The sequence below is a fragment of the Adiantum capillus-veneris genome, chromosome 8, assembly GCF_014529385.1.
Source record: "Adiantum capillus-veneris isolate H3 chromosome 8, ASM1452938v2, whole genome shotgun sequence".
Taxonomy (NCBI): Eukaryota; Viridiplantae; Streptophyta; class Polypodiopsida; order Polypodiales; family Pteridaceae; genus Adiantum; species Adiantum capillus-veneris.
The window spans coordinates 88123038-88147620 of NC_140938.1; the positions used below are offsets into that span (position 1 = coordinate 88123038).

General features: G+C 43.9%; 1 protein-coding gene across 2 annotated transcripts in view; it reads right to left on the minus strand.

Annotated features, from left to right (window-relative positions):
* RRF (ribosome recycling factor, chloroplast precursor) overlaps positions 1–12523 on the minus strand; it is a 42476-nt gene extending 29953 nt beyond the window's left edge. Inside the window, exon 1 of one of the 2 annotated variants that reach the window (XM_086518169.1) lies at positions 12332–12523. In XM_086518169.1, coding sequence (XP_086374295.1) covers positions 12332–12508 — 177 coding nt within the window. In that variant the 5' untranslated portion in view covers positions 12509–12523. The remainder of the gene's footprint in view (positions 1–12331) is intronic. The other variant, XM_086518170.1, reaches the window with a different exon arrangement.
* Positions 12524–24583: the final 12060 nt, after the last annotated feature.

A 24583-nucleotide genomic window follows, 5' to 3' on the forward strand; every position in this document is an offset into this window, starting at 1 on the left:
GAGAAATCGGTCGTGCTCTGATACCACTGTAACAAACTTGGACACCCCAAGTCAAGATTCTACCGCGACACAAGAGAGATTCACTTCAAAACAATTCACAAAGACGACACACCCCAGCGTAGTTCCGTGCCCAGAGGTATTGGCCCCAAAGACTAGCGCCCCTTTCGGTATTTCTTTTTATATTAATCTGTGGGCAAAGTACAAAGAGGGCCCGTAGATCTCACTTTCAGACTCTGCGTCCAAATGCTCTGAGAAGTGAGCCCCAAAGGCCACTGATAAAGGTTACATAGGGTTGCTAAAAGCAAAGCCCCCCAAGCTTCTCAAACTCAAAAGCAGTAGTCTCCAAAAGCTTTAATGCTAAAAACAGCCAACGTAATTCGCGGAATTCCGTATTGTAAGGCCACGTCAACAGTCAGCAGTCGGCACTTTTTTGCGGCAACCCGTACAGTCAGCGCAATTTTTGGAAATCGTACGACAGCCATGTTAGCATAATTCAACGCATTATTTTTGTCTTCTTGTGTCCCCGGGATCCCCTCGTCACTTGGCCATAAGTTGGGACAACTTGTAGGGTTGCCATGTCACCAGTTTGTGACAGACTACGGTAGGTTGCTCTCTTACTGCCACGTGTCCAGTTTGCTCCTATTGGTTTAATTCCTAGTACCCACCAACTTATACAATCTTGCCGAAAGCCCTAAATGATTTTAATTGAGCCTAGCCACTTCTTTACTAGTCGGATCCCAATGCCGATCGGCCTTGACTCTTGCGGGTGAAACTCTCAGTCAACGGTCATTTCACACTGACCATGCAATGTCCGTGCATTTGTGATTTCAACAAGAGGGCCCCAAAAATTAAATCAAGGGAAAGAAACTAGTAAATATATATAGTGGTTGTCACAGTCTCGTGACAAACTCACTCTCTTGCTCCCCTTGAACAATGCCTACTGTGAGAGACACCTACGACTAAATCTCCAAGAGATCAAAGTTTGCTTGACTTGCCTACCCTAGGGCAACTCAAGCTACTCCTAGACTTCGTTCGATTGTTGGTCCTCCTCTATCCCTCTGTCCAACTGCCTTGGTACCTCCTCTCGGTCCTGACATGGTATCCTCTACTCTAGAGGTCTGTCTGGGGACTACTTGTCACAAACTTATGACGTGGCATGCTATAGGGTGTCCCAACTTATGGGCACCTGCCGACAAGGCCCTGGGGACACCTAGGAATAAGGAAAAAGAAAAGCAAAGGCGCTGCAAGAATTTCCAGCGATTCCCACTGCTGACATGGCTGACCGTATTGACTTTCGTAGAGCGCGATGGGCTCTTGACGTGGCTGGTCGTACGGATTTCCGTGAATTGCGCTGGCTACAGCTATTGGGAGACCATGCTTTTGAGTTTAAAAGCTTTTTATGTAACTGGTTTTCCATGGCCAAGGGCCTTTAAATAAGTCCTTTGGGTCCTCTCTAGCTCATTGTGTGCTGACGAGTCGGTGAGGAGAGGTGACCCAAGGGCAATTGTACTTTGCTCAATTTTTAATACAAAAAGAAATACCAATTTGTGAAGTGTTTAAAGTGAATCTCTCTCTCGTGTCGCGACAGATTTCAAACTTGGGGTGTCCAAGTTTGTTATAGTGGTATCAAAGCTCAGCCAATTTCTCTTCTACTGGGAAATGCGATCCCTTTTCTCGCGACACACATGGATTCAGGCAAGAATCAAACGACAACTCCTGCCACCTCGAGAACGGGAGGTAGTACGGAGAATTCGAGTGGATTAGCAGATCACGAGTACGGGCCACCTCGGCCTACACAGTATTATCTTATGGAGATGCAACGTCAACAACAAGTTGACGAGTGCGCAAAGCAGATGCTCCAGTTTGCAAAGGATCCACAGTATGCCAAATTTTTGACCCAGCACCCAATTGACAAAGTGCATACACATTGGCAGAAAGCCATCGATTCACCGATAAAATCGGCCCTCAAGAAACCTCCTACCCCAAGGATGTTCATTGCAAAAGAACTTAATGACGTCGTCGAAAAACGAATCAATCAATTTTTGGAAGCGAAGAAGCCATCGAAGAAACAATTGAAGAAGCGAACAAGGGGGCTAACTACCCCAGTTATTTGGGCCTTCAATCTTCTTTTGCAAATGCACGAAAACAGCAGAAGCATGTACGTTTCAAAGGACTACCCAGTTCTTCTTCTTCTTACAGTTCGCATAGCTCCTCCTCTTCCTATTCGAGCAAGGAGGACAGAAAGGGCAAGAAGCGAAGCAAGAATCAAAGTTTTGGAAAGAACAAGAAGAAGGCAAAGAAGAGCAGATCCTGACCCGTTTCTGACAGTTCTACTGAGGATTCATCCTCCTCTGACAGTTCGGACTCCAATGATCACATGTTTCATTCAAAGAAGAAAGACTTTTATAGAGCCAATCATTATGATTTTCTCGAGGACAAGGGCAAAAAGACCAAGGAATTTAAGGAAGGTGGACATTCAGTAAAGTTTGAATCCTTTTCAAGATTCCGATATGCTCCCAAGGCTTTAGCCTTTATTTAGCAGTTTGATATAGCATTCTCAGGAGGGCGCTATTCAGAGCACTCCAAGATCAGGAGGACAGCATCATTTTTGAAAGGAAATGCACATACACGGTGGTCCACTCTTCTTTTACGAAAAGAAGCCCCTACCAAGGTTAAAGTTCAAACCGCTCTTTATTTCTTCTTGGCTAACTCAGGAGTACGAACGCGATGTGATGACCGCTTGGAACCATCTCTGGATCACCAAGGCTAACACTTTGGATGCTTATTGTGGGAGGTTTGGGATGCTTTTCTACCGGCCTCTTCTTTCAAAAAGGTCACTTTTAAGCAGCAAATCGAGCGGTTTTGCTCTGGACTTCCGAAAGAAATCCGAGATTACTCTTGAGCAGAAGTCCGAGTCCATACAACAATTGATGGGCCATGCTAAGCGGGGATTCGCTATGCATTCGGCTAACTTGACTTACCCCACTGATCAAGTTTCGACCTCGAGGACCAGACAGAACTCAATAAATGACAATAGAAGAAAGAGGAAGTTCCAGAAAAAGAAGGATGCACGACCCCGATTGACCGAGGAACAGAGAGCAGATTATCTCAAAGAGGGGAAGTACTTTGATTGCGGGGAACAAGGACACATCTCTGCAAGGTGCCCCAAAAAGGCACAACGAGGACAATCAGAAGATAGGCCAGAGAGCTCCAAAGCAGCGGAAGAACGTGGCAGAAAAGAAAAGATGAAAGCAGGACGGGTACCTGATTGTATGGGGACTGACCTAAATCAGATGGACGAAAGCACAAAGCTTTGCCGCGCATGGGGCAAAGTAAGAGATCAAGAAGCCCTCATTTTCTTTGATGAAGGAGCCAAGGCCAACTTCATTTCACCTAAATTGGCGGCTTGACACAAGATAGGGCCACACGCGGAGGCAGTTCTAGCGGCACCCGGATGAGATGTTGCCATTACACCTATCATTGGCAAACTTCATTTACATTGTAGGGGGTATTTAGGGCATGAGGACTTTTACATCATGCCTTTGGAAGGGTGTGACGTTCTCCTAGGAATCCCTTGGTGCCACGAACAACGTCGTGGTTGACTATTGGGCCAAGAAAGTGAGTTTGACAAATGAGAAGGGCAAGAAAATTGTGCTTGATGTAAAATTGAAGGAAGAGTCCATCCCTATTCTATCGGCTTCGGCCATTTCGAAATTAATAAAATCCAGTCTTTTTGTTTATTCGATCTACTAGAAAGAATTGAATGATGAACAAAGAACCAATATGTCTGAATTGGATAAAGAACGACGCGAATTTCTACACACACATGCTGATTGCTTCTCTGAAGGCCTACCCGGCGAGTTGCCTCCACCTCGTCCTGAGGACCACACAATTGATTTGATTCCTGCAAGTACACCACCAAACCGGCCACCTTATCGAGTTAGCCGAGCCCAGAATGAAGAAATAATGAACCAAGTAAAAGAGCTTCTAGAAAAGGGTCTCATCCAACCTAGCACATCACCTTATTGTTCTCCGGTTTTGCTAGTACTAAAGAAAGACGGATCTTAGAGAATGTGCATTGATTATAGAGCTCTCAATAAAATCACCATCAAGAACAGATTCCCTATCCCCAAGGATCGATGAAATTCTCGACAAACTTCAAGAATCCTCTTGTTTCAGCAGGATTGATTTGAAAAGCGGATATCATCAGATCAGAATCGCTCCGGGGTATGTCTGTAAGACGGCCTTTCCGACAACTTTTGGTTTATATGAATATTTGGTGATGCCTTTTGGACTCACAAATGCTCCATCAACTTAACTTTTAACCGAATGATGGATAGGATTTTCAAAGAGTATCGATTTTGTTGGCACTTTCTTTGACGACATTATTGTTCTCTCCAAGAATGAAGCAGAACATAGACATCATCTGCTACAGGTCTTTCAGGCATTACGCAAGCATAAATTGGTTATCAATGCCAAAAAGAGTGAGTTTTTTTTACCCAAGATACATTTCTTGGGGCACATTGTCTCAGCAAAAGGAGTACAGATGGAACCGGCCAAAATCAAGACTATCCGCGATTGGCTTGACCTAAAGAATGTTCACGAAGTTCGAAGCTGTGGGCTTGTGCTCTTATTATCGGCGGTTCATTCAGAAGTTTGCAAAGATAGCTTCACCTTTGCATTTACTGACTCAAAAAGGAGTCCCTTTCATGTGGGGACCAACAAAGATGACTGCTTTTCGGACACTTAGAGAAAAATTGACTTTGACTATCGGACCACTGTTGGCGTTGCCTAACTTGCAAAAGCCATTCGAAGTTTATTGTGATGCTTGTGGTCGTAGTCTGGGAGTAGCTCTGATGCAAGAAGGCCATGTGATTGGTTACGAAAGCAGGATGTTTTCACGGTCAAATTTGGTAGCACAAATTTATGAGAGAGAGCTATTGGCAGTGATCCATGCTCTTACGTAGTGGCAACACTATTTAATCATAGCCGATTTTACAGTCTTTACAGATCACTAGAGTTTACGCTACTTGTCACAGAAGCAGCTTTCGGAAAAGCAGACGCATTTTCAGCCCATCAGGGGCAGTGACTTTGATTCCCCACCCTCCTTACACCCTCTGCACCGCTCCAGACCATGCCGGGAGCATACGAGCATGCTGAAAATCGCTGGACAGCAGCGTTTTCATCACCTCGCAGTTGAGTTTTTGGGTGGACAGCAGCCACATGGTTTGAGTTTTTTACGAAGGATGAAGTTAATTACTGCCAAGACACCATCCGGTGGTGGTCCGTGCAATCTCTCAATGACTGCTGCAGTACACGATATCTTCCACATCGGCTTGATCATCTACAGGTGTACGATCCTTGGGAGATCCATTTATTCCAGCCATCATTCGGCGGTTGCAGACTCCAGAGGGGTGGTGACTTGTGGTTTGCTATGGACACATCTATGCACTCATCATAGGAGTTCACACGAGATATGGCCATGCTCATGGCATATGGGATCACGACATTCATAGAGAAGACACCACCATCTTTGGTGCAAACACTTACCACTTGACCTCGACGCGTCAGATTGCTTGCTGACACAGGAGCATCTACATGGACTTAGGGAGAGAATCTTGGATCTCTTCTTGAACAAGTTCATTGTTTGGATGGAGTGCGACTTGAGTGCTTTGGACTCTCGTGGAGAGTTTACCTGCGAGATGAGGGAGATCAGGCATCCCGCGACTACATCCAGAGTCACCCAGAGCTTGGCTTGGATGGTAGTGCAGTTGCTCTTCTACACTCCTGATCATTTAATTTGCTACATTCAGAGTTGCTTACACTCACCCTCGGTACCTTACAGCAGACTTATCCCCCGACCTGACAATAGGCCACTCCCAGCTCATTCACATTGAGAGCCACACCGAGTTGCGGTTTGGTGGCGTTGTTGGCACGGATTCTGTTTTAATTGACACCGAAGGATTGGAGACAGGAGATACAGGCAAGATGGCGCAGACAGATTGGTCTGGCCTTTCGTCTTCTCAGAGGATCTTCATAGTGCGGACTCCCCAGTCTGGCTTCCCTTCTTCTACAGGATGATTACAGTGCAGACAGCTTGGTCTGACCACACTTCTTCTCAGAGGCCCTTCATGGCAGAGACTGTTGAGTCTGGCTTTCCCCTCATCTTGGATTACCTACCTACTGACAGGACACCATCCGGTGGTGGTCCATGCAGTCTCTCGGAGACTGCTACAGCTTACGATAGCTTCTACAGTGCAGACTGTTAGTCTAGCTTTTTTTGTTTCGGAGTGAGTTTACGGCGCAGATTGCTACATTTGGCCTTCCTGGAGTTTTACATAGCTTAGCCACCTGGCCACCTTGGGTTACAGGTCCATGCATTGACAGGCTTCCGATCATTCTCATGACGGTTCCTGGGCTTCCCCATTTTCTCCAGACGGTTTGACTGTAGACACCAGAGATCCTATTGGGCAGGACACTTGCAGGTGTATTGGCACTTCTTTCACGACAAGGAGTTGTTTTCACACTCAGTTCGAGACCTTCACGCAGTACCTTCACACTGTATCGGCGGAGTACAGCAGTTTGCTACACTGCTCGTGACGGCACTTTACCATGGAGATTTCTTGGCGGTCGCGACAGTGGACACCCCCAAACTGCTGCTACACTCGCGGAGTTCGCCGGAGTATTGTCCTTCAGTGGACGTTGCAGCATATATCTTCAACATTTGCCTAACATCTTCGGCTTCATGCGGTTTGTTCAACATCAGGTGCTGAGAGGGGGTGTTAGATTTACACCACTCAGCTGCTTCACACGTCTAGGGCATATTTGTATGGCTAGTGTGTCCCCAATTTTTACCATACTACCTATATACACCCGGGCTGGCCACCCTTTGCATACGCATGCAGACAACATTGTCCGGCCGCCCACTTCTAGGCCGGGCGCCCTCATGTTTTATTTATTTCTTGCTGGGTCTGGGGGATTTTATCTGGCATTGCCCTACCTCACCTTGGGCACCTATTTATGGGGCCCGGGGAGTACCCACTTCCATACTATTTGACATTGTACTAGTCTTATGCTCTCGTAGTCATGGGGGGCGATCATGACAGCGTTTGTTGTGTCTATTGTCTCTCTCTCTCTTCTCTCTCACGCTTCTGCACGCGCGCACTCTCACATATGTGAGGGATTAGCAGTTAGCTAATCCGGTTCCTGTACAAAAGGGTCTTGCCTTGGCAAACGTGCATAAAACCCCTGGAACTGTACATGGTCATCTAAGAAGCCCAACTAGTGGCGCATTACCATATGTGCAAAAGGGGGGAAAGAGATGCGCGAGAGAAAATTGTCACGCTACATGAGACAAGGGAGAAGGCAAGCTTTCCATTAAAGCTGTAAAACCTGCACCCACTACTCACACACACACTGTATGATCACATGAGCCAAAAATCAGCCTCCTCTCTCAATATTGGGCGCCCCCAGCTGAGAGTAGTCTGGAAATTTGCTATGGAGCTGCCATGTGTCCCCTATGCCCTTTTGAGTTAAATTCCTAGTACCCACCAACTTATAAGTGTCGTGTAGAGATGAGATGACTAGATATTATTGTGAGCGAGGCTGCACAAGGATCTAGGTGCATTTGACATCAAGAGTTCTGGACAGATGAGATGACTAGATTGAATGATTGAAACACAGTGTTTACTATGAACTAAGAGTGTGATTTGTGTTAGATTTACACCACTCTACTACTTCACAGGTCTAGGGCATGCATGTATGGCTAGTGTGCCTCCGGGCTGACCACCCATAGCATATGCATATAGGCTGCACTTTGTCCGGCCGCCGGCCCAGTATGGGCTCCCTTGGGCACCTATATATGGAGCCAAGGGTACCCATTTTATACGTTGTATTTGCAAGTCTTGTGGTTGATGGTAGTCATGGGGGGCTGATCGCCCCCTCCTCTCACACCTTGCATTTCTCTCTCTCTCTCTCTCTCTCTCTCTCTCTCTCTCTCTCTCTCTCTCTCGCGCACACGTGCACACTCACATGGTATCAATCGCCAGCATTGAGGGCGCACCTTCAGCAACAGGTTCTCCTCCCAAGATCACAACAGCCAGCGTTTTTTGGAGAATCATCATCGATTTCACTGTGGAGGCCTAGCGCTAGCACTTCTACAGGTTTTCATCGCGAGAACTACAATTTTCAGCCTAGCGTTTTTCAGCAGATCAGCGTTTTTCAATCAGGCCAGCGTTTTTGGCTTTGAAGACATCGATCTGCTGCTCCCTCTCTTGGCGCCCCCTCCTTGCAAAGAAAAGCACCCTAAGGCATCACATCAGCCCTGTGTTTCCTGGAACAGATATGCGTTTTCAAAACCGAAGAAGACACCACCATCTTGGGTGGACAGACACTTACCACTTGACCTCGACATGTCAGATCACTTGCTTACACAGGAACAACTACATGGACTTAAGGAGAGGATCTTGGATCTCTTCTCGGACAAGTTCATTGCTTGGATCTACAGACTGGAGTGGGACTTCACTGCTTTGGACTCTCTTGGAGAGTTTACCCGCAAGATGCGAGAGATCAGGCATCCCGCGACTACATCCGGAGTCACCCAGAGCTTGGCTTGGATGGTAGTGCAGTTGCTCTTCTACACTCCTGATCATTTAATTTGCTACATTCAAAGTTGCTTACATTCACCCTCGGTAACCTTCCAGCAGACTTATCCTCCGACCTGACAGTAGGCCACTCCCAGCTCATTCACATTGAGAGCCACACCGAGTTGCGGTTTGGTGGCGTTGTTGGCGCAGATTCTGTTTTGGTTGACACCGGAGGATTGGAGGCAGGAGATACAAAGCAAGACGGCACAGACAGATTGGTATGGCCTTTCCTCTTCTCACAGGTTCTTCACAGCACAGACTTGATTCCCTACTGCTACAAGATAATTACGGTGCAGACAGCTTAGTCTGACCACACCTCTTCTCAGAGGCCCTTCACAGCGCAGACTGTTGAGTTTGGCTTTCCCCTCATCTTGGATTACCCTACCTACTACGAAACCATCCAGTGGTGGTCCGTGCGGTCTATCGGTGACTGTTGCAGCTTACGGTAGCTTCTATAGTGCAGACTGTTTAGTCTGGCTTCGGAGGACATTTACGGCACAGATTGCTACATCTGGCCTTCCTGGAGTTTTACACAGCTTAGCCACCTGGCCACCTTGGGTTGTAGGTTCATGCATTGACAAGCTTCCGGTCATTCTCATGACGGTTCCTGGGCTTCCCCATTTTCTCCACACAGATTGACTACAGACACCACAGATCCTATTGGGAAAGACACTTGCAGGTCTATTGGCACTTCTTTTACAACAAGGAGTTGTTTTTACACTCAATTTGGGACCTTCACACAGTATCTTCACCCTGTATCGATGGAGTACAGCAGTTTGCTACACTATACGTGACAGCACTTTACCATGGAGATCTCTTGGCGGTCGGGACACCCAGACTACTACTACAGTTGCGAAGTTCGCCGAAGTATTGTCCTTTTGTGGACATCGCAGCAGACACCTTCATCATTTGCTTCACATCTTCAGCTTCATGCGGTTTGTTCAGCATCAGGTGCTGAGAGGGGGGTGTTAGATTTACACCACTCTACTACTTCGTAGGTCTAGGGCATGCATGTACAGCTAGTGTGCCTCCAGGCTGGCCACCCATAGCATATGCATATAGGCTGCACTTTGTCAGGCCGCCTGCCCAGTATGGGCTTCCTTGGGCACCTATATATGGAGCCAGGGGGTACCCATTTTATATGTTGTATTTGTACGTTTTGTGGTTGATGTGTACGTTTTGTGGTTGATGGTAGTCATGGGGGGCTGATTGCCCCCTCCTCTCACACCTTGCATCTCTCTCTCTCTCTCTCTCTCTCTCTCTCTCTCTCTCTCTCTCTCTCTCTCTCTCTTCCGCGTACACCACTCTCACAATTTGTGAACTACACGTTCTGTAAAGGTACTGTCTTGTGGACTCTAGTACATGGGTACATAGAGTCAGTGAGTGCTAAAAAAGTTTTTGTCCTTTAGTTGTTTTGCAAGTGTAATCAAGGACGATAACTTTTCTTTGAGAGAGAGGTATGTGACAAGTTAGTAACGCGGCACCACCAAGTTCCAACAAATGACATAGATCCCTACCAAGGGCCTAAACCCTAGCAGCAGCAGCTGGAGAAGAAGAAGAAGAAGAAGCTCTACCAACTTACTAGAGACCGGCCAAGAGGACTGAAAGACAAAGTGGGTTAGGATTCTTACGAAACCTTGGCCAAGGGGCTTAAACAATAAATAACGCATATGCTTTTGATACTCAATGCTTTTGGACTAGAGCTTTTGGGGCTCTTCTTTTTGGCATCCCTTGTATTGTTTATAAGTGTCCCAAGAGCTACTCTTTTGGGGTATCTGGACGCAAAATCTCGGAGTGTTGGGACCCTAGAGAAATTGTACCTTTACGAAGCAATAATAAAGAAATACAGAAAGGGGCACCAGTCTTTGGGGCTATTGCCGTCTTGGAGTGGAACTCCACCACTTCATATCTCTCGCGTGGATTCTCTCTCTCCCTTTTACAGTTATTTAAGTTTTTTTGAGGTACTGAAAGTGTTGCTAAGTGTGTAAATTGCAATCATCTCTATGCTTCTATCCGATCTGACCTCAAAAGTGATTACAGGGAAGGGGGGGGGGGGGAAGGGGGGTTTGTTTGTATCCATGACCTTCAAGGCCAAAGTCAACCTAGAGGACAAATCATATACATCCTTATTAGGACATTCAACTTCAAGATACCATAAACCACATATTATAAGGAAAAATAAAACTACTTCAAAAGAAAATGCTCTCCATAAGGATGAGCTAGAATTATGATGTGACACACCTAAACACTATATAATACACTATTTGATGTCCTTGTTGGTTGACCGGAATGAAGAATCCTTCAATCATTGCTCTACCTCTTTCAATAGACTATCCATTTCCCTTGTTTCCTAGTCTCATACACCTTCGCACGTTCTTGTTTTCATATTGTTTAGCCACGGTGAGCACATCCACCATTCATATCTTAGTTCCTTGCAAACCACCACTTTCATCTAGTCATGTAGTTTGACATAATAAAGATGTACATGTTTTCCTTTGAGAGTGATCAATGGGTCTCCAATACCCACAAATTGGTCAATCGTGAAGCTCGCCGCAAATCCTGTGCATCTCCCGTATTCCAGTATATAAGCATCCTTTCCTATCTCGTATGCCGGTGTATAAGCATCCTTTTCTTGGTCCATTCCCTCTACTTCTTCTTGCCATCCTCCCAGCCGGATGAAGTTTGCCTTGTCTTCTTAGAGTTGTGCCTCTTTGATCTTTCCAATAACCTCCAAAAGAGTGTGGTCATTTGAATAAATGGGCCTACTACCTCATTTGTTTGGTAGATATTGTGCTTTTGATGAGAGAAAGAGAGAGGGAACAAGCCTTACCGAGACCTCTCTACAAGCGAGTTCCACAGACAGTCACCCCTCAAGTCTTTCTAGCATTGAATAAAAGCAGTGGTTGAAGGTCCATCTTTTCACCACTGATTGAAGGCATATTATCAGTGAGTACCTTCAAGTACTACCTAGTTTCCATTAAAAACCAAGATGTCATCATATGCTCTTGAAAGATGTGCTCAATCATTCTGATGGATGTTTTGTCGATCCAACTCGAACGAGCAAAAACTTGAACAAACCAAATGTATTGTTGAAGTATCTGTACACATGCTGCAGGAAGACTCTGACTTGAATATGGCCATCCTTCCAATGAATGCTTTGTAGATCCTATGCAACCCAATCCTAATAATAAAGAAATCTATTCTTCACTCTAACCGTATGACGTCACCTCTCACAAAGCATACAATGCTTTATGAGACCGCTAGATAAGTTGCAATCCTTAATTAAAAGATGAAAATCCTTTAGTTAAGTCGATCCGCAAGTCTTAAGAAGGATCAAGAATAAGGGCCAGCTAATCATACTAAATACATCGTTACCGCAAACTATGTGTAGTGTACACATCGCTCTCTTTTTTTTCTCCCTAAAGAGAGCATTTTCTTATTGAAATAAACATCTCAAGCGCACAGCATCAAGATAAATATACAAAGCTGATCACCATCTCAAAATGTCCAATAATGACCAAGACCTTTTCTTGATTTTCAATCTCTCAGACCTCAAACATTTTTATCGTGTCCAAGAGGTGGAAATCTCTCTCTCTCTCTCTCTCTCTCTCTCTCTCTCTCTCTCTCTCTCAAGCTAGAGTGATACCTCCCGGACATCATTGGAGTCAATAGACCATGGGCCATACCTCATTGGAGTGGAAGGCCCTCTGTAGAGACACACTTCTATATCTGATCCTCAAGCCCCCAAAGTCGCCTCTGCTACAGCTTAAGCTGCGAACAGCACGCAAGCTTTGCCCCCGCAGCCTTTGCAGAGCCTCTGAAAATCGGCAGTCCGTGCGTGGTAAGAGCGGGGCACTTGCCATGTTCGTTTAGTTTACGTCATTCAATGAAGATATCGACGCCTATATATTTTTGCTACCCAATATTTTTTTTTTCCAATGAAGTACCTCTTGTCCGTCCTTTGGTTTGGCTGTGGTTACTTGCTTGGCCTAAACAAGAAGAAGCAGCCACTTGGCACTATACAAGGCGTTGATGAGCCCATGATCCAACGTACAGCAGCTTCAGCTTTTCACGTCAAGCAATACCTCGCGATTACCAGCTTTTCAGCTTTTCAGAAGTGTTAGAAAAAAACCGGAGTCCAATGTATTTTAACCGGTTGAAATTGTACAATCCCGGTTAGATTTTGAGCTTGCCTTTATGAAGACCGGGAAATTTACACAAGTTTTGGAGTAATTATCGGCAAAAGCTTCAAATTTTGACCTGGTAACTGAGAGATTTTCAAGTTCGCCCTTATTTTCACCAGCTAGAGAAAATGTACCTTGCTAGCCCCTCGTCGTATATCATTCAACAATTTAACAAGCTGTTACTAATCAGACAGCGAAAGACAAACAAGCACTACGACAAAAGCACCGCCAACTAGCCAACTTCTCTCAGCTTTCAACTTCACATGCTTGTGCAGGTACTGATCTCTCTCTCTCTCTCTCTCTCTCTCTCTCTCTCTCTCTCTCTCTCTCTGAGCTTTCTAATTAACAAGCCTACACATATTGTCTCCTCTTACTTGATAATCTCGTTTAGGGAGCAGATCATGGCCTAAGATCTTTTTGAAAGTTAACTCCTATTGGCAAATGTTGATGCTGCAACCTGATGATCTCGTCTAGAGAGCAGATCATGGCCCTAACATCTTTGTGAATCACAACTCGTATAAGCGTGCGTTGATATTGTAACCTACATTTTCAATGCAATAATTCATACTATGTTGCAAAATCTCTTGGATGCGAAAGATGTAGCAAGATATTGATAGTCTCACTCTCCGTCTGTGGTGCTCCCCGATCCCCTTCAATTGGTATCAGAGCCAAGTTCAATGCGTTTTTTGCGTAATCGCGCGCGCGCACTTTTCAGGCAGATTCTGGATCGGAGCTTGGAAATTCACACTCGGCGTTTCGGGAGTATTTCCATCAGGTGATACGGGTAAAGGTGACCTGGGGTTTTACCCCCCTTTCGAAGTTGTTTATGCCCTCAGAATTTCGTTATGAGCACTACATCATAAGATAGGTTTCAGTCACAAAGAAACCCGTCTTGTGTAGATTGGCAAGTAGGAGGTGGATTGGTTTGATTTGCTCGATTGTGAGCATTTGCAGGTGTTACAAGATCGGGTTTGACTTCCAGGTACAGGTTGAGTCTAGTACTCCCACAGGTGTTGCCAATTGCAGTTGAGTGGTTCTTCTGCAGTGTTGTGGCTTGCATACATGGTCTTTGAGCGGGTAATGCTCTATGTATGCTTATGTGGTGAGCAGTAGATCTTGTGAGCAAGTGCAGAGGTTGGTTGTGGATGGTCTGTATGGTCACTTGTGGTACTCTTTGTGAGCATTTGTTGGACACAGGTTTGTAGAGCTTATGCATGTATGTTGAGTGTAGTTTGATGCGCATTGATTGCTCATCATATTGAGCTTGCTGGACAATGGTTATTTTGTGTTGATAGCCATTGTGCGTCGAAACTCTGGCGAAATTTTCTTAGGAGTTTTATGCGCATAAGTTGATGCGATCAAGGTTGTGATTGCGATTGCACTCAGTGATTACATGCGGTGTTCTCTGCAGGTGGGAGCTTAGTGCATGTATGCAACGATACTGCACAGTGTGGGCTTGGTGATTAGCTCACGGTTTGACACGCGTACAATTATCTTGGCACACTCACAAGAGTGAATATTGTGATGTATGCTTGTGTGGCTTTGAGCTAGGTAGCCGGATTTGAGCACTAATGGCTTGAGGTTTTTCAGCAGGTTACAAGTTTACAGGCTGGTTTGAGGGCTTATTTGGGCGCTGAATTTTCAGCCATTGTTTCCTCTTTGCAGGTGTCCATGTATGGCTCAATTGTAGGCTGATCTGGGACACGTTTGTGACTTGTTTATGCAGTTGTTTAAGAGCTGAATTTTGGGGCTGAGTTGCAGCCATATTTTACAGCCATACAGGAGCTTGGTTTACTCTACAAGAGCCTCGTACACTTGGCATTTGGGATTTGCATCATTGCCATTTGTGGGAGCTTTATGCTCACAGATTGTCTCACAGATTTTGCATCGTGACTTTGCCATATTCTTGGACAGTTGGCAGGTGCTGAGACATTGATTTTGCTTTCTAGTTTGCTACATTGTGCTCATGGCAAAGACAGGTGATCGCTCAGATTATGATCTCTCCGAAATGCGCATGTTTGATGGGTTAGACTTTGCAGCAAGGAGAGATTGTATGCTTGATGCACTGACATAGCGAGGGTTGCATCGACCATTGAGTGGTGATGCAGGTAGACCTTCAAACATGTCTGACGATCAGTGGCAGGAGCTATAGGAGATGGCACTATCTACGCTCTCTTTGCACCTTGCGGAATCTGTATATGCTCTTGTTATGTATGAGACTACTTCGAGAGTACGTTGGTAGAGATTGCATGAGATGTATGACAGATCTAAGTCATCTGAGACTCTTGTGAGACAACGGCATTCACATATGCGCCAACGGGTTACGTGTTGGCATTGTGGTCGTTCAGGGCACATTAGACGGTGATGCTTTTGTTGTATGAGACAACACAAGAGACAGGCTAGTCTCGAGGATGCAGTCGATGCTATAGGCTCCGTTGACTCGACAGTTACAGGATCAGATACAGTGTCTGAGTACCCTAGTGACAGTGAGGTCACATTTGCTTCCTGTATTACTCTTGATTTTTTGACGTCTGAGGATAGTGCACTTCTTTTGCAGTGGGTGCTAGACAGGGACGCTACTTTTCATGTCACTCCGTATCGTGACTGGTTCAGTAGCTATTCTAGCAGAGTGCATGGTAGTGTGCGATTGGCAGATGGGTCACTGCATGAGATTGTTGGTTCAGGAGATGTGAGACTGTCATTACCGAGCGGTGCAATGTACATGCTCAGAGATGTGCGTCATGTGCCAGATTTGACGATGAGTTTGATCTCCGTTGGTCAGCTCAGGGATAGTGGATGTCGGGTATCGCTGCTTGAGCAATCTTTTGCGTTGCATTTGGGTTCGTTGGTGATTGCAAGAGGTGCTAGAGTTTTCACATGGTACCCATTGCACGTAGTACTGGTGCGAGATGGTCGAGTCTCAATCTTGTTATTACAGCCATGCAGAGAGCGAGAGACCCGGACAGTCTCTTTTGCTCATGGGTTGCAGGGTGCTTTGCATGGAGTGCAGAGTAGTGAGCTCGTTGTGCACACAATTGGGGCACGACTTGAGCAGTCACATAGAGAGGTGACAGAGTCAGACATGCATGCTTTTCTAGTGACTGAGCAAAGCAGAGAGTCAATTGTGCGAGATACTTCTATGCAAGATAGACAGGTAGAGCGGTCTTGCTCTAGTGAGTCATGACAAGAGGAAGTTGTGCAAGAGTCGATGCATAAGGAGTTAGAGCATGAGAGCTCTAGTGAGTCACAACAGATTGAGTGGTCATGTTTGCAGTGGATGATTGCAGAGGAGGTTGAGACGTCAGCGATTATGCAATCATTCCTTTCTATGCTCGACAGTGAGCATGGGGATATAGTTGTGCACGATATGTCTTCCAGTAGACACCTAGAGCAGCTGGTTTGCTCTGAGGTTGCACGACAGGTTGATGCGTCTTTTGCGAATAGTCAGGAGATAAATGTGGCTGACACGCCTTGTCAGTCAAAGATGCCTATTGCTAGGGATATATATGTTGATGCATGCTCCGTAGAGCTAGCAGGGCCCGCTAGCATTGCATCGGCATTCGGTGGTCTCATGTATGAGATGTTGATCTTGAGATCGGATATCGCAGCTGCAGTGGGAGAATTTGCAGTTGGGGTTGTCAGTCGTTTGTTGACTGATGATGGCATAGTGCACGAGGGAGATATGGAGGTATTGCGTACATACTTGCAGTACGTGTGAAGTACGTCTGGTGGTGTATGGACTTACACGGGAGCAGGACAGCCCGATGCACACGATCACAGCTAGCCAGTGGGCATCGGTTGAGAGCGATTTTCTCTCGCCTTTTGTAGTCTTTAGACTAGGTTCCCTTGCTTAAAGGCACAGTCGCTTTTAAGTGGGAGGTTGTTGGGGTATAGGCGCCTGTGCCTTGTCCGGCCACCCAAAGTCTGGGCACCCACTGACTTGTATACCTTATACATAGCATAAATGTATAGGGGGCTGCTCACTGATTGAGTCTCCCCACCCATATCTCTGTGTTGTGTGCTCTTCTCCTTCCTCTTCACTCCTGCACAGTTCCTTCAGAAGTTGAACCAGTTTGATAGTTATCGTCCTAGCAATACGTAGAGGCTGTTGGTCAAAGGCTATATTAGGTGCCTTCATGCCCATGCTTATTGCATGTTCGCAAACCCTTGTGGGTGATCGACCCGATTAGCTCTACCCAGCAACAGATCTCACAATTTTCAATCTCATGTTGCCAATTAGACTAGTTTTTAGTAAATTCTAAGCATACTTTTTCCTTCTTGCTCTCCCCTCCTCTCCTTTTGTTAATTGGCTTAAGTATCCCGTGACTTTCAAAATCAAACCTAGCAAACATCATTATTGCAAAAAAAGTCTCGCTATGGTCTCTAACAATATAAAATATCCAATACAAACTTTAAAATCTCCCTCTCTCTCTCTCTCTCTCTCTCTCTCTCTCTCTCTCTCTCTCTCTCTCTGAGCCCATGCTTATCGCATGTCCGCAGACCCCTCTAGGTGGGAAAGGGGGTCAATTCGTTAGTTCTACCCAGTAATAAGCATCACAACTTTCAATCTCTACTCAGCCAATGAGTATCACAACTTCCAATCACATTTTGCATTATTTTAACTATTTTCTACTAAAATCTAAGTAGAATCTTTCTCCCTCGCTCTCCTATCCTCTTCCTATTAATCGACTTGAGTATCCCGTGATTTTCAAAATGAAACCAAGTAAACACTATTGTCACAAAAACTGTCTCGCTATGGTCCCTATTAATATAAAAGATCCAATATAAACTAAAAAATACTCTCTCTCTCTCTCTCTCTCTCTCTCTCTCTCTCTCTCTCTCTCTCTCTCTCTCTCTCTCTCTCTCTCTCTCTCTCTCTCTCTCTCTCTCTCTCTCTCAGACACACACACACACACTCACTCACTCACTCACACACACACACATTATTTTTTAGCGATACATTGATTTTTACAATTGGAATGAGTTGCTCATCATATTGATTTTATTGTATTTGTTTTAACCTCTTACAGTGCATGCCACAACAAGCATATATATTCATTCGTAGATGTTTCGTACAGGCAAACATGACTCCTTATTGAAAACAATACTATAAGGTTCATCATCTATATCCAAACCTCCATGAATATATGTTTTCTTGGCTAACACAATCAGACTACGAGACAAGGTACAACTCTCGTTTCTTATAAGATTCTCCACCATACTTTTGTATGGCACTTATGTGTGACATGCATGAGAATACAAATATGGAGTTTCACTCTATGACTAATTACATGCCAAAAAGTTTAACTATTCGTATTGTTTTCTTGTAGCTTAACAAAAGCAACGTCCTCTTCCTTACATAGTCGAGAAGGACCCATACTCCATTATCAAGCCAATTTTGAACTCCCATTATTGTATTTTTCCATTGCCTTCAGTTTTTTCAATTCACCATTGAATGCCATATTAATTAAAATGGGAAAATCTCAATTCCCACTTTAGAATTTGTGAGTTTCATAACAAAAAACTTCTATAATTTTTATAAGTTGAGAAAAACATATTCTATGTTTAGGGTCCATGTGCTACACTTTGAGGCGGGTAAATAGTTTTTATGCACACTTCAATCTCAACAGCCAAAGAGATCATTATTCTCATACCTGATTGATGGTGCTAATAAACACCAAGATGTGTTCCAAGTAAGGAGACGAGCATAAAGTCCTAGAACCTTAAAAAACATGACCTTATTCGTCTAACTAGAGATTCTATGGTTTTTGAATGTGGGAAAAAAAGATCTCCCATGCGTGTTACACCTAAGTCAAGACGAAATAAGTTTCATGCGCATTACAGTCCCAACAAGTAGGATTGATGGTGTTGATAAACACTGAGATGCAAACCAAACAAGGAAGAAAGCACAAATTGAGTTAGCCATGAGACCACTTCGTTCATGATGCCAACATACAAATCACTAGAACTATTCTCACATACAATTTAACTTCCATCTTGGGTGTAGCAAACCTCCAAGTTGGAAATAGCACACTTGTTGGAAAGATAGTCTTTGAAATTTGGGTTTGGGATTTGGACAGTTGTTCAAATATAGCTTTGGATTAATGTTCTGATCATTTTTCAAATCAATCTTTCCTTCTTTCTTGAAGCACAAGATCCCTTGCGTTTTCTATTCTCTTTTTGAACACTTTTGAGTGGAAAAATATAGATAAAAGGTTTTCAAAGTTATCAAGAGTTTCATAATACAAAATCTCTTGGTCTAGATCTTTGGGTTCAAAATGGAGATATGAACCAAACAAAAGAGAAAGTACAAAATTCATTAAACCACGAAACCATGTCCTTCATGATGTGAACATAGAAATTACTTGAAGTATTCTCACACACAACTTTACTTTTCAATTTGGTTTTACACAAATATCTATCTGCGAATAAAGCAAAGTCATTCAGAACAATGAACATTGCATATAACACAACAAACACGAGGCCTTTGAATTATGAGATATTATAGCACCTCATAAGGCGTTTCAAGTAATTCTTTGCAACATGAGGTTGAAGTGTTCTTCCGTTATATCCGAGTTGTGTGGCATAATATACTATAGTAGGGCCATCTAGTCTAGAGTTTGGTGGGACTTTCCTTAGATGTTCTATTTGCTCTTTATCTAGCTCTTTATTTGCTCTTTATTTAGCTCTTTATTCCTTAGATGTTCTATTTGCTCTTTATTTAGCTCTTTATTCCTTAGATGTTCTATTTGCTCTTTATTTAGCTCAAACAATGGCTTTCTCGCATAGGGCACAATCAGATTTTGTGTATGGATTATGTCCTCCATGTTAACAGTGAAGTTCTCACCAATTTCTTCATGAGTAGCATTGTTGGCATGTATTTGTGCCACCCAGGCATTAATTTTAGTAGAGCTCTCCTTGACTAGATCCTTTTATTTTCACATACCATGGATCCCTAGCATCAAGCATGCTTTGTCCATAACATTGATTCTTTACAAATGGCTGGATTTCAGCCTCAGGATCCAATGACATTAAATATGGAAGCGATTTTTGTAATAGAATATTATCTCCTTGCAACAACTAAAAAGTTGGTGGATATACAGTTCTCTTGAGTGTTCAAACAACTCTTGTATAGGTATGTCATCAATGAGAAATGTACGCCTAGGGTCCAAGAGGAATGCTCTTCCAACTTTTGAGAGGGGCTTAAGCATGGCCTCAACTCCAAGCTTATCCGGGTGGTATATTCCTAGGGCGTTCATTGTGTGAAATTTTCCTATATCACGTGCGTGCATCAAAATGAATTAAAACCATCCCTTATAGTTCCCTTCTGTTGAACATACGTGCTATGTTACATATACTTTAGTGAACTCCCCGGGGGTATATTTTATTATGAGGATGTGTCTCACATTCCTCCTGTTTCCAAAAGATAAAAAACTCCTCTTTACATCCCTTGAATGATATTGCAAGGCTTTCACAATTAGATCAACATTAGGTTTCATAGCTATTGAGCATATTCCAATATTGAATATTTCCCATAGTTTTGACAAAAACTCCAAGAATCCCAGTTGCAACGCAATCCAACATCTCTCATACTTGATGCTTGTTTGGTCTTGTAACACATCGCTCAAGAAGTAACCCATTAAGATCTAAGATGGTAACTTTTCTCTCCTGTTGTAAGTATTTGATCCGATGTGCATGTGTAATGCATTTGGGATTTCTGTCAGACAAAAAATAAATTGTTACTCTCATGATGCTAAATAGAGGTATCGTACGTGTATTCTAAATTGATGAAACACATGAAAATGTTATAGATAGAACACGTATCATATGATATATTTATGAAATAGATCCATAAGGAGTAATCGGGGGGGGGATAGATAGATAGATAGATTCCATTATCATCCTCGGAGGTCAAATATGACCTATGGGACCAACAAAACATGTACAATAGAGGCTCCTCTATCTAAGAGGGTACAATGTCAACGATGACACAAATAGATGTGGTGGTGGGAGGGGCTAGGGGGGTGATACAACAAAATTGCAACAAATGTTGCTTATGGGGGTAGGGGTGGCTAAGGGGGAGGAGAGGGATGTCTGGTGGATTTTTGTGTTCGAAAATCCTCAATGATGGCTCTACCACCACAATAGACGACGTACTTACCTGCGGCTCGTGCATCTCGTATCTTCTGCAGCTCTTGCTTCATTATCTTGAGCTGGGCGGGGGTTAGAACCTCGCTAATCCATATGGTTGTGCCTTGAGAAGATGCATTTGCTTTAAGAGTGCCATGCGGTCCTCTTTGGTCTTGAAAACAAGGCTCCCTTGGTTGATTTGGGGATCCCCATCGACGAATTTGATGGCGGGAATGTCAAACTTGATTGGTTCGATAGCTTTGTTGAGCTTGGTTAGGGTAGTAGGAAATCGTCATTCTCCTCCCACGAGGAGGAGGGCTGTCATAAAATCTAATATCTAACCAACCCAAATGATTTTCTCATATTAAACCGATCATTTAATGTGGGAGAATAAACGGGAACAAGGGTTAAGATATAGACATGTGCTTATAGATCTATCTCAACACGAGGCCAATGGTAAAGGGGCCCAAATGAGAGATGGTATATCCAAGAGCAAGGTTAACCAATGGATCATAAGACCTTAGGGTTAGCTTCATTGAAGACCTCCAATAGTTAGTGTAAAATTCCTTTGACCTTAGGTACGCTAGGGCTGAGCTTGAGGTGGGAACCCGGCCCAAGCTTGAGGTGCTTGATGTGGGAACCCTGCCCAAGCTTAAGGTGCTTGATGACTGAGGTGCTTGAGATGCTTGAGGTTCTTGATGATTGACATGCTAGAGGTTCTTGACATGATTGAGATGCTAGGGTTGTACTTGAAGTGAGAACCCAGCCCAAGCTTAAAGTGCTTAAGGGCCAAGCTTGTAGTGGGAACTGGGCCTAAGCTTGAGGGGCTTGAGGTGTCAAAAGTCAAAGATTTAATCCCTACAAGGAGGGGGTGAGCCCTATATGAGGGGGGATGAGAGAGAACACCCACACACTCACACAAGGCATACTTGGTACAAAGAAAGCATAAGGGACACTTGTCAAGCTCCTCCTCATGTTGTCGTCATGGTGTGCCTGAAGCCTATTGGTTGGCCACCCAAGAGGTCCAATGATAATTTAGGAGATTTAATTAATTTTCTTTGCATTTATCAAGTTCTCTCTCTCAAAGGGGAAAGGGAGACACTTGTACCAAGGCTACCCTTGTTGCTTGTAATGCCTCCTGCTTGTGATTGGCTAGGCCTAGAGAGGTCCAATGAGCTTCAAGCATGAGCTACAAGGGAGGGTCGACCAAAGCAAGCTAGGGGGTTTCTTAGGGGGTATACTTCCCACACACACACTCACACACACTCGCATTGTGCATTATGCAAAGTGCAAGAGCTCCCTCTCCTTCTCCAAGCAAGTAGAGGTTGAGAGCCAACACCAACACTCTTGGCTATGGAGTGCAAATCCAACCAAGAGCCATGCTTCAATGCTTAAGCTTGCCATCTTCTCCATCTTTGTTACTATGCTATTACGTATGCTAGCAAGAAGAGTGATGATAAGTGAGGAACTAATTCTTTTTCCTATGAAATGTTTCTTCTTCCTCTTCCCTACCCTCATTCCCTGCTAGCTCTCTCCACCTTCGAAGGTGTTTGAGGTCTTGGGACTAAGGCTTGGGATAGTTAAAGCTTTCCACAAAGTTTATGTTATACTTGTGATGCATGAAGCTTTCCATCTTCATTGCATCACCTAGGTAGCAAGGAACACAAAGATTGTATTGTAACAAGTCTCTCTTAATGGGAGAAATCATAATACAAATGCCTATTGGAGGGGGGACCGGCTCCACATAAATCCGGTCCTCAACTGTTGTCATGTTCTCTAAATTCTCTCTCTCTCTCTTGAAAAAGTATTGTTCATGCCAAGTTAACTAATTGCTATGTTTATGTTGCTATCTTCAATTATGTTTACCCGCTATATTGACAAAGTAATTTCTCAAAAGTACTCTCATTAATTTCCGCTACTCTCAAGGTAATAGGCCAATTCCATTACATTGTTATCAGCGCATTTGGTTTCTCTTTTCTTGCTTAAGAAGAGAGGTCCTTAAGTAGCCTATAAATGGTTGATGTTGTTAGTTATTTAGGGTAAGTGGAACTCGGATCTATTATCAGTTTTGTTGAGCCCACTATGTGAGATATGGTGCACACCTGGGGAGCTTTGGACTTAATAATGGAGTCTTTTTAGACTTGCCTACAACTTTACCATTATTGAGCCATAAGAAGTCTGAAAGGAGCTAGCCCTTGGCAACTCTGCTATGCTAGACCTACTCCACTACTCTCTATAGCTAACCACTTTGAGCCGTGGGTGTAGATGCTTAAGAGCCAATTTTCAAAGGCTAAGAGGAGTGGCAACTAAGGTTTTGATTTGCCAAAGCATACAATAAGTACATACATAAATTTTGTTAACATGGCTGACAATAATCAAGAGAGTAGAATAAACATTGATAGCTTTGATTTTGCACATGAATGTTATGAGCGCGTATAGAGCTAGAAGAGAGCAAGGGGAGGCGCTCACAATGTACAAGAACTTGGATTTGATGATAAGCTTAATATTGATTACAAGACTTAATACTTTATTAAGAGAGCTAGATACAAGACTTGGATTACATGACTTGAGTACAAGACAAGGCTTGATTGCAAGGACAAGACTTGAACATAAGACAAGAACTAGAAGAGGGATTTCCTCATAGGAGGCTCACAACTGGTGTTGGCAAGACTGAGGATCTTGTGGCCCAAGACCCCTATTTCTAGTGCTTGAGGAGGTTACTTGAGGAGGTTAGGACTTTCTAGGTTCTTCTTGAGGAGGTTAGAATCTTCTAGAACCTTCTTGATCCTTCTAGTTCTTCTAGAACCTTCTGGATCCTTCTTCAACTTTCTAGAGCTTTTCAAAAACTTCTAGATTCTTTCGAAATCTTCTCCATGTTTCTAGAAACTTCTAGAATCTTCTAGATCCTTCTAGATTCTTCTAGAGCCTTCTAGTGATGATGTAGACGATGACATAGGCGATGATGCAGGCAGCGACTGACTCTCAAGCATCCATGACATTACCCCCTCCTTTAGCGACAAGTTCCACGAGGAGCTGTGATGTTCCTTGAGTTGGGCTTCCATGGATGTTGTTGATGGAACTCTTGGACTTTGAGAGATGCATGCTGTAGATTGTGTGCTGGTTCCGAGGTTTGTTCACTAACATCATAGCCTTTCCAATGCACCAAGTACTGTAACCTGCCACGTGAAAATCGAGAATCTAGGACTTTCTCGACCTCATATTCGTCATGTCCTTGAATCTCAACCGGAGGAGGTGGTTGTAGGGCTCTTCTTGGGATCTTAGATGTGTGACAAGGTTCTAGGACTGAGACATGAAAGACCGGATGGATTTTCATGGATGAGGCCAATCGGAGTCGATAGGTGACTGGATTGACTTGACGGATAATTTTAAACGGGCCAAGCCTTCGATAATCAAGCTTTTGACAGGGACAAGATGAACGTAGATCACGTCGGAGAAGCCACACTTTATCCCCTTCTTTGTATTTTGGATGCTGCATGCGATGGAGATCTGCACTTTCCATATACTTGGATTGAGCTTCTTTGATATGAATTGTAAGTTCTTTATGAATTGTAGATAATTTTTGTGTAAGATGAATAGCAGCTGGATTCTTGACTTGATAGTGTC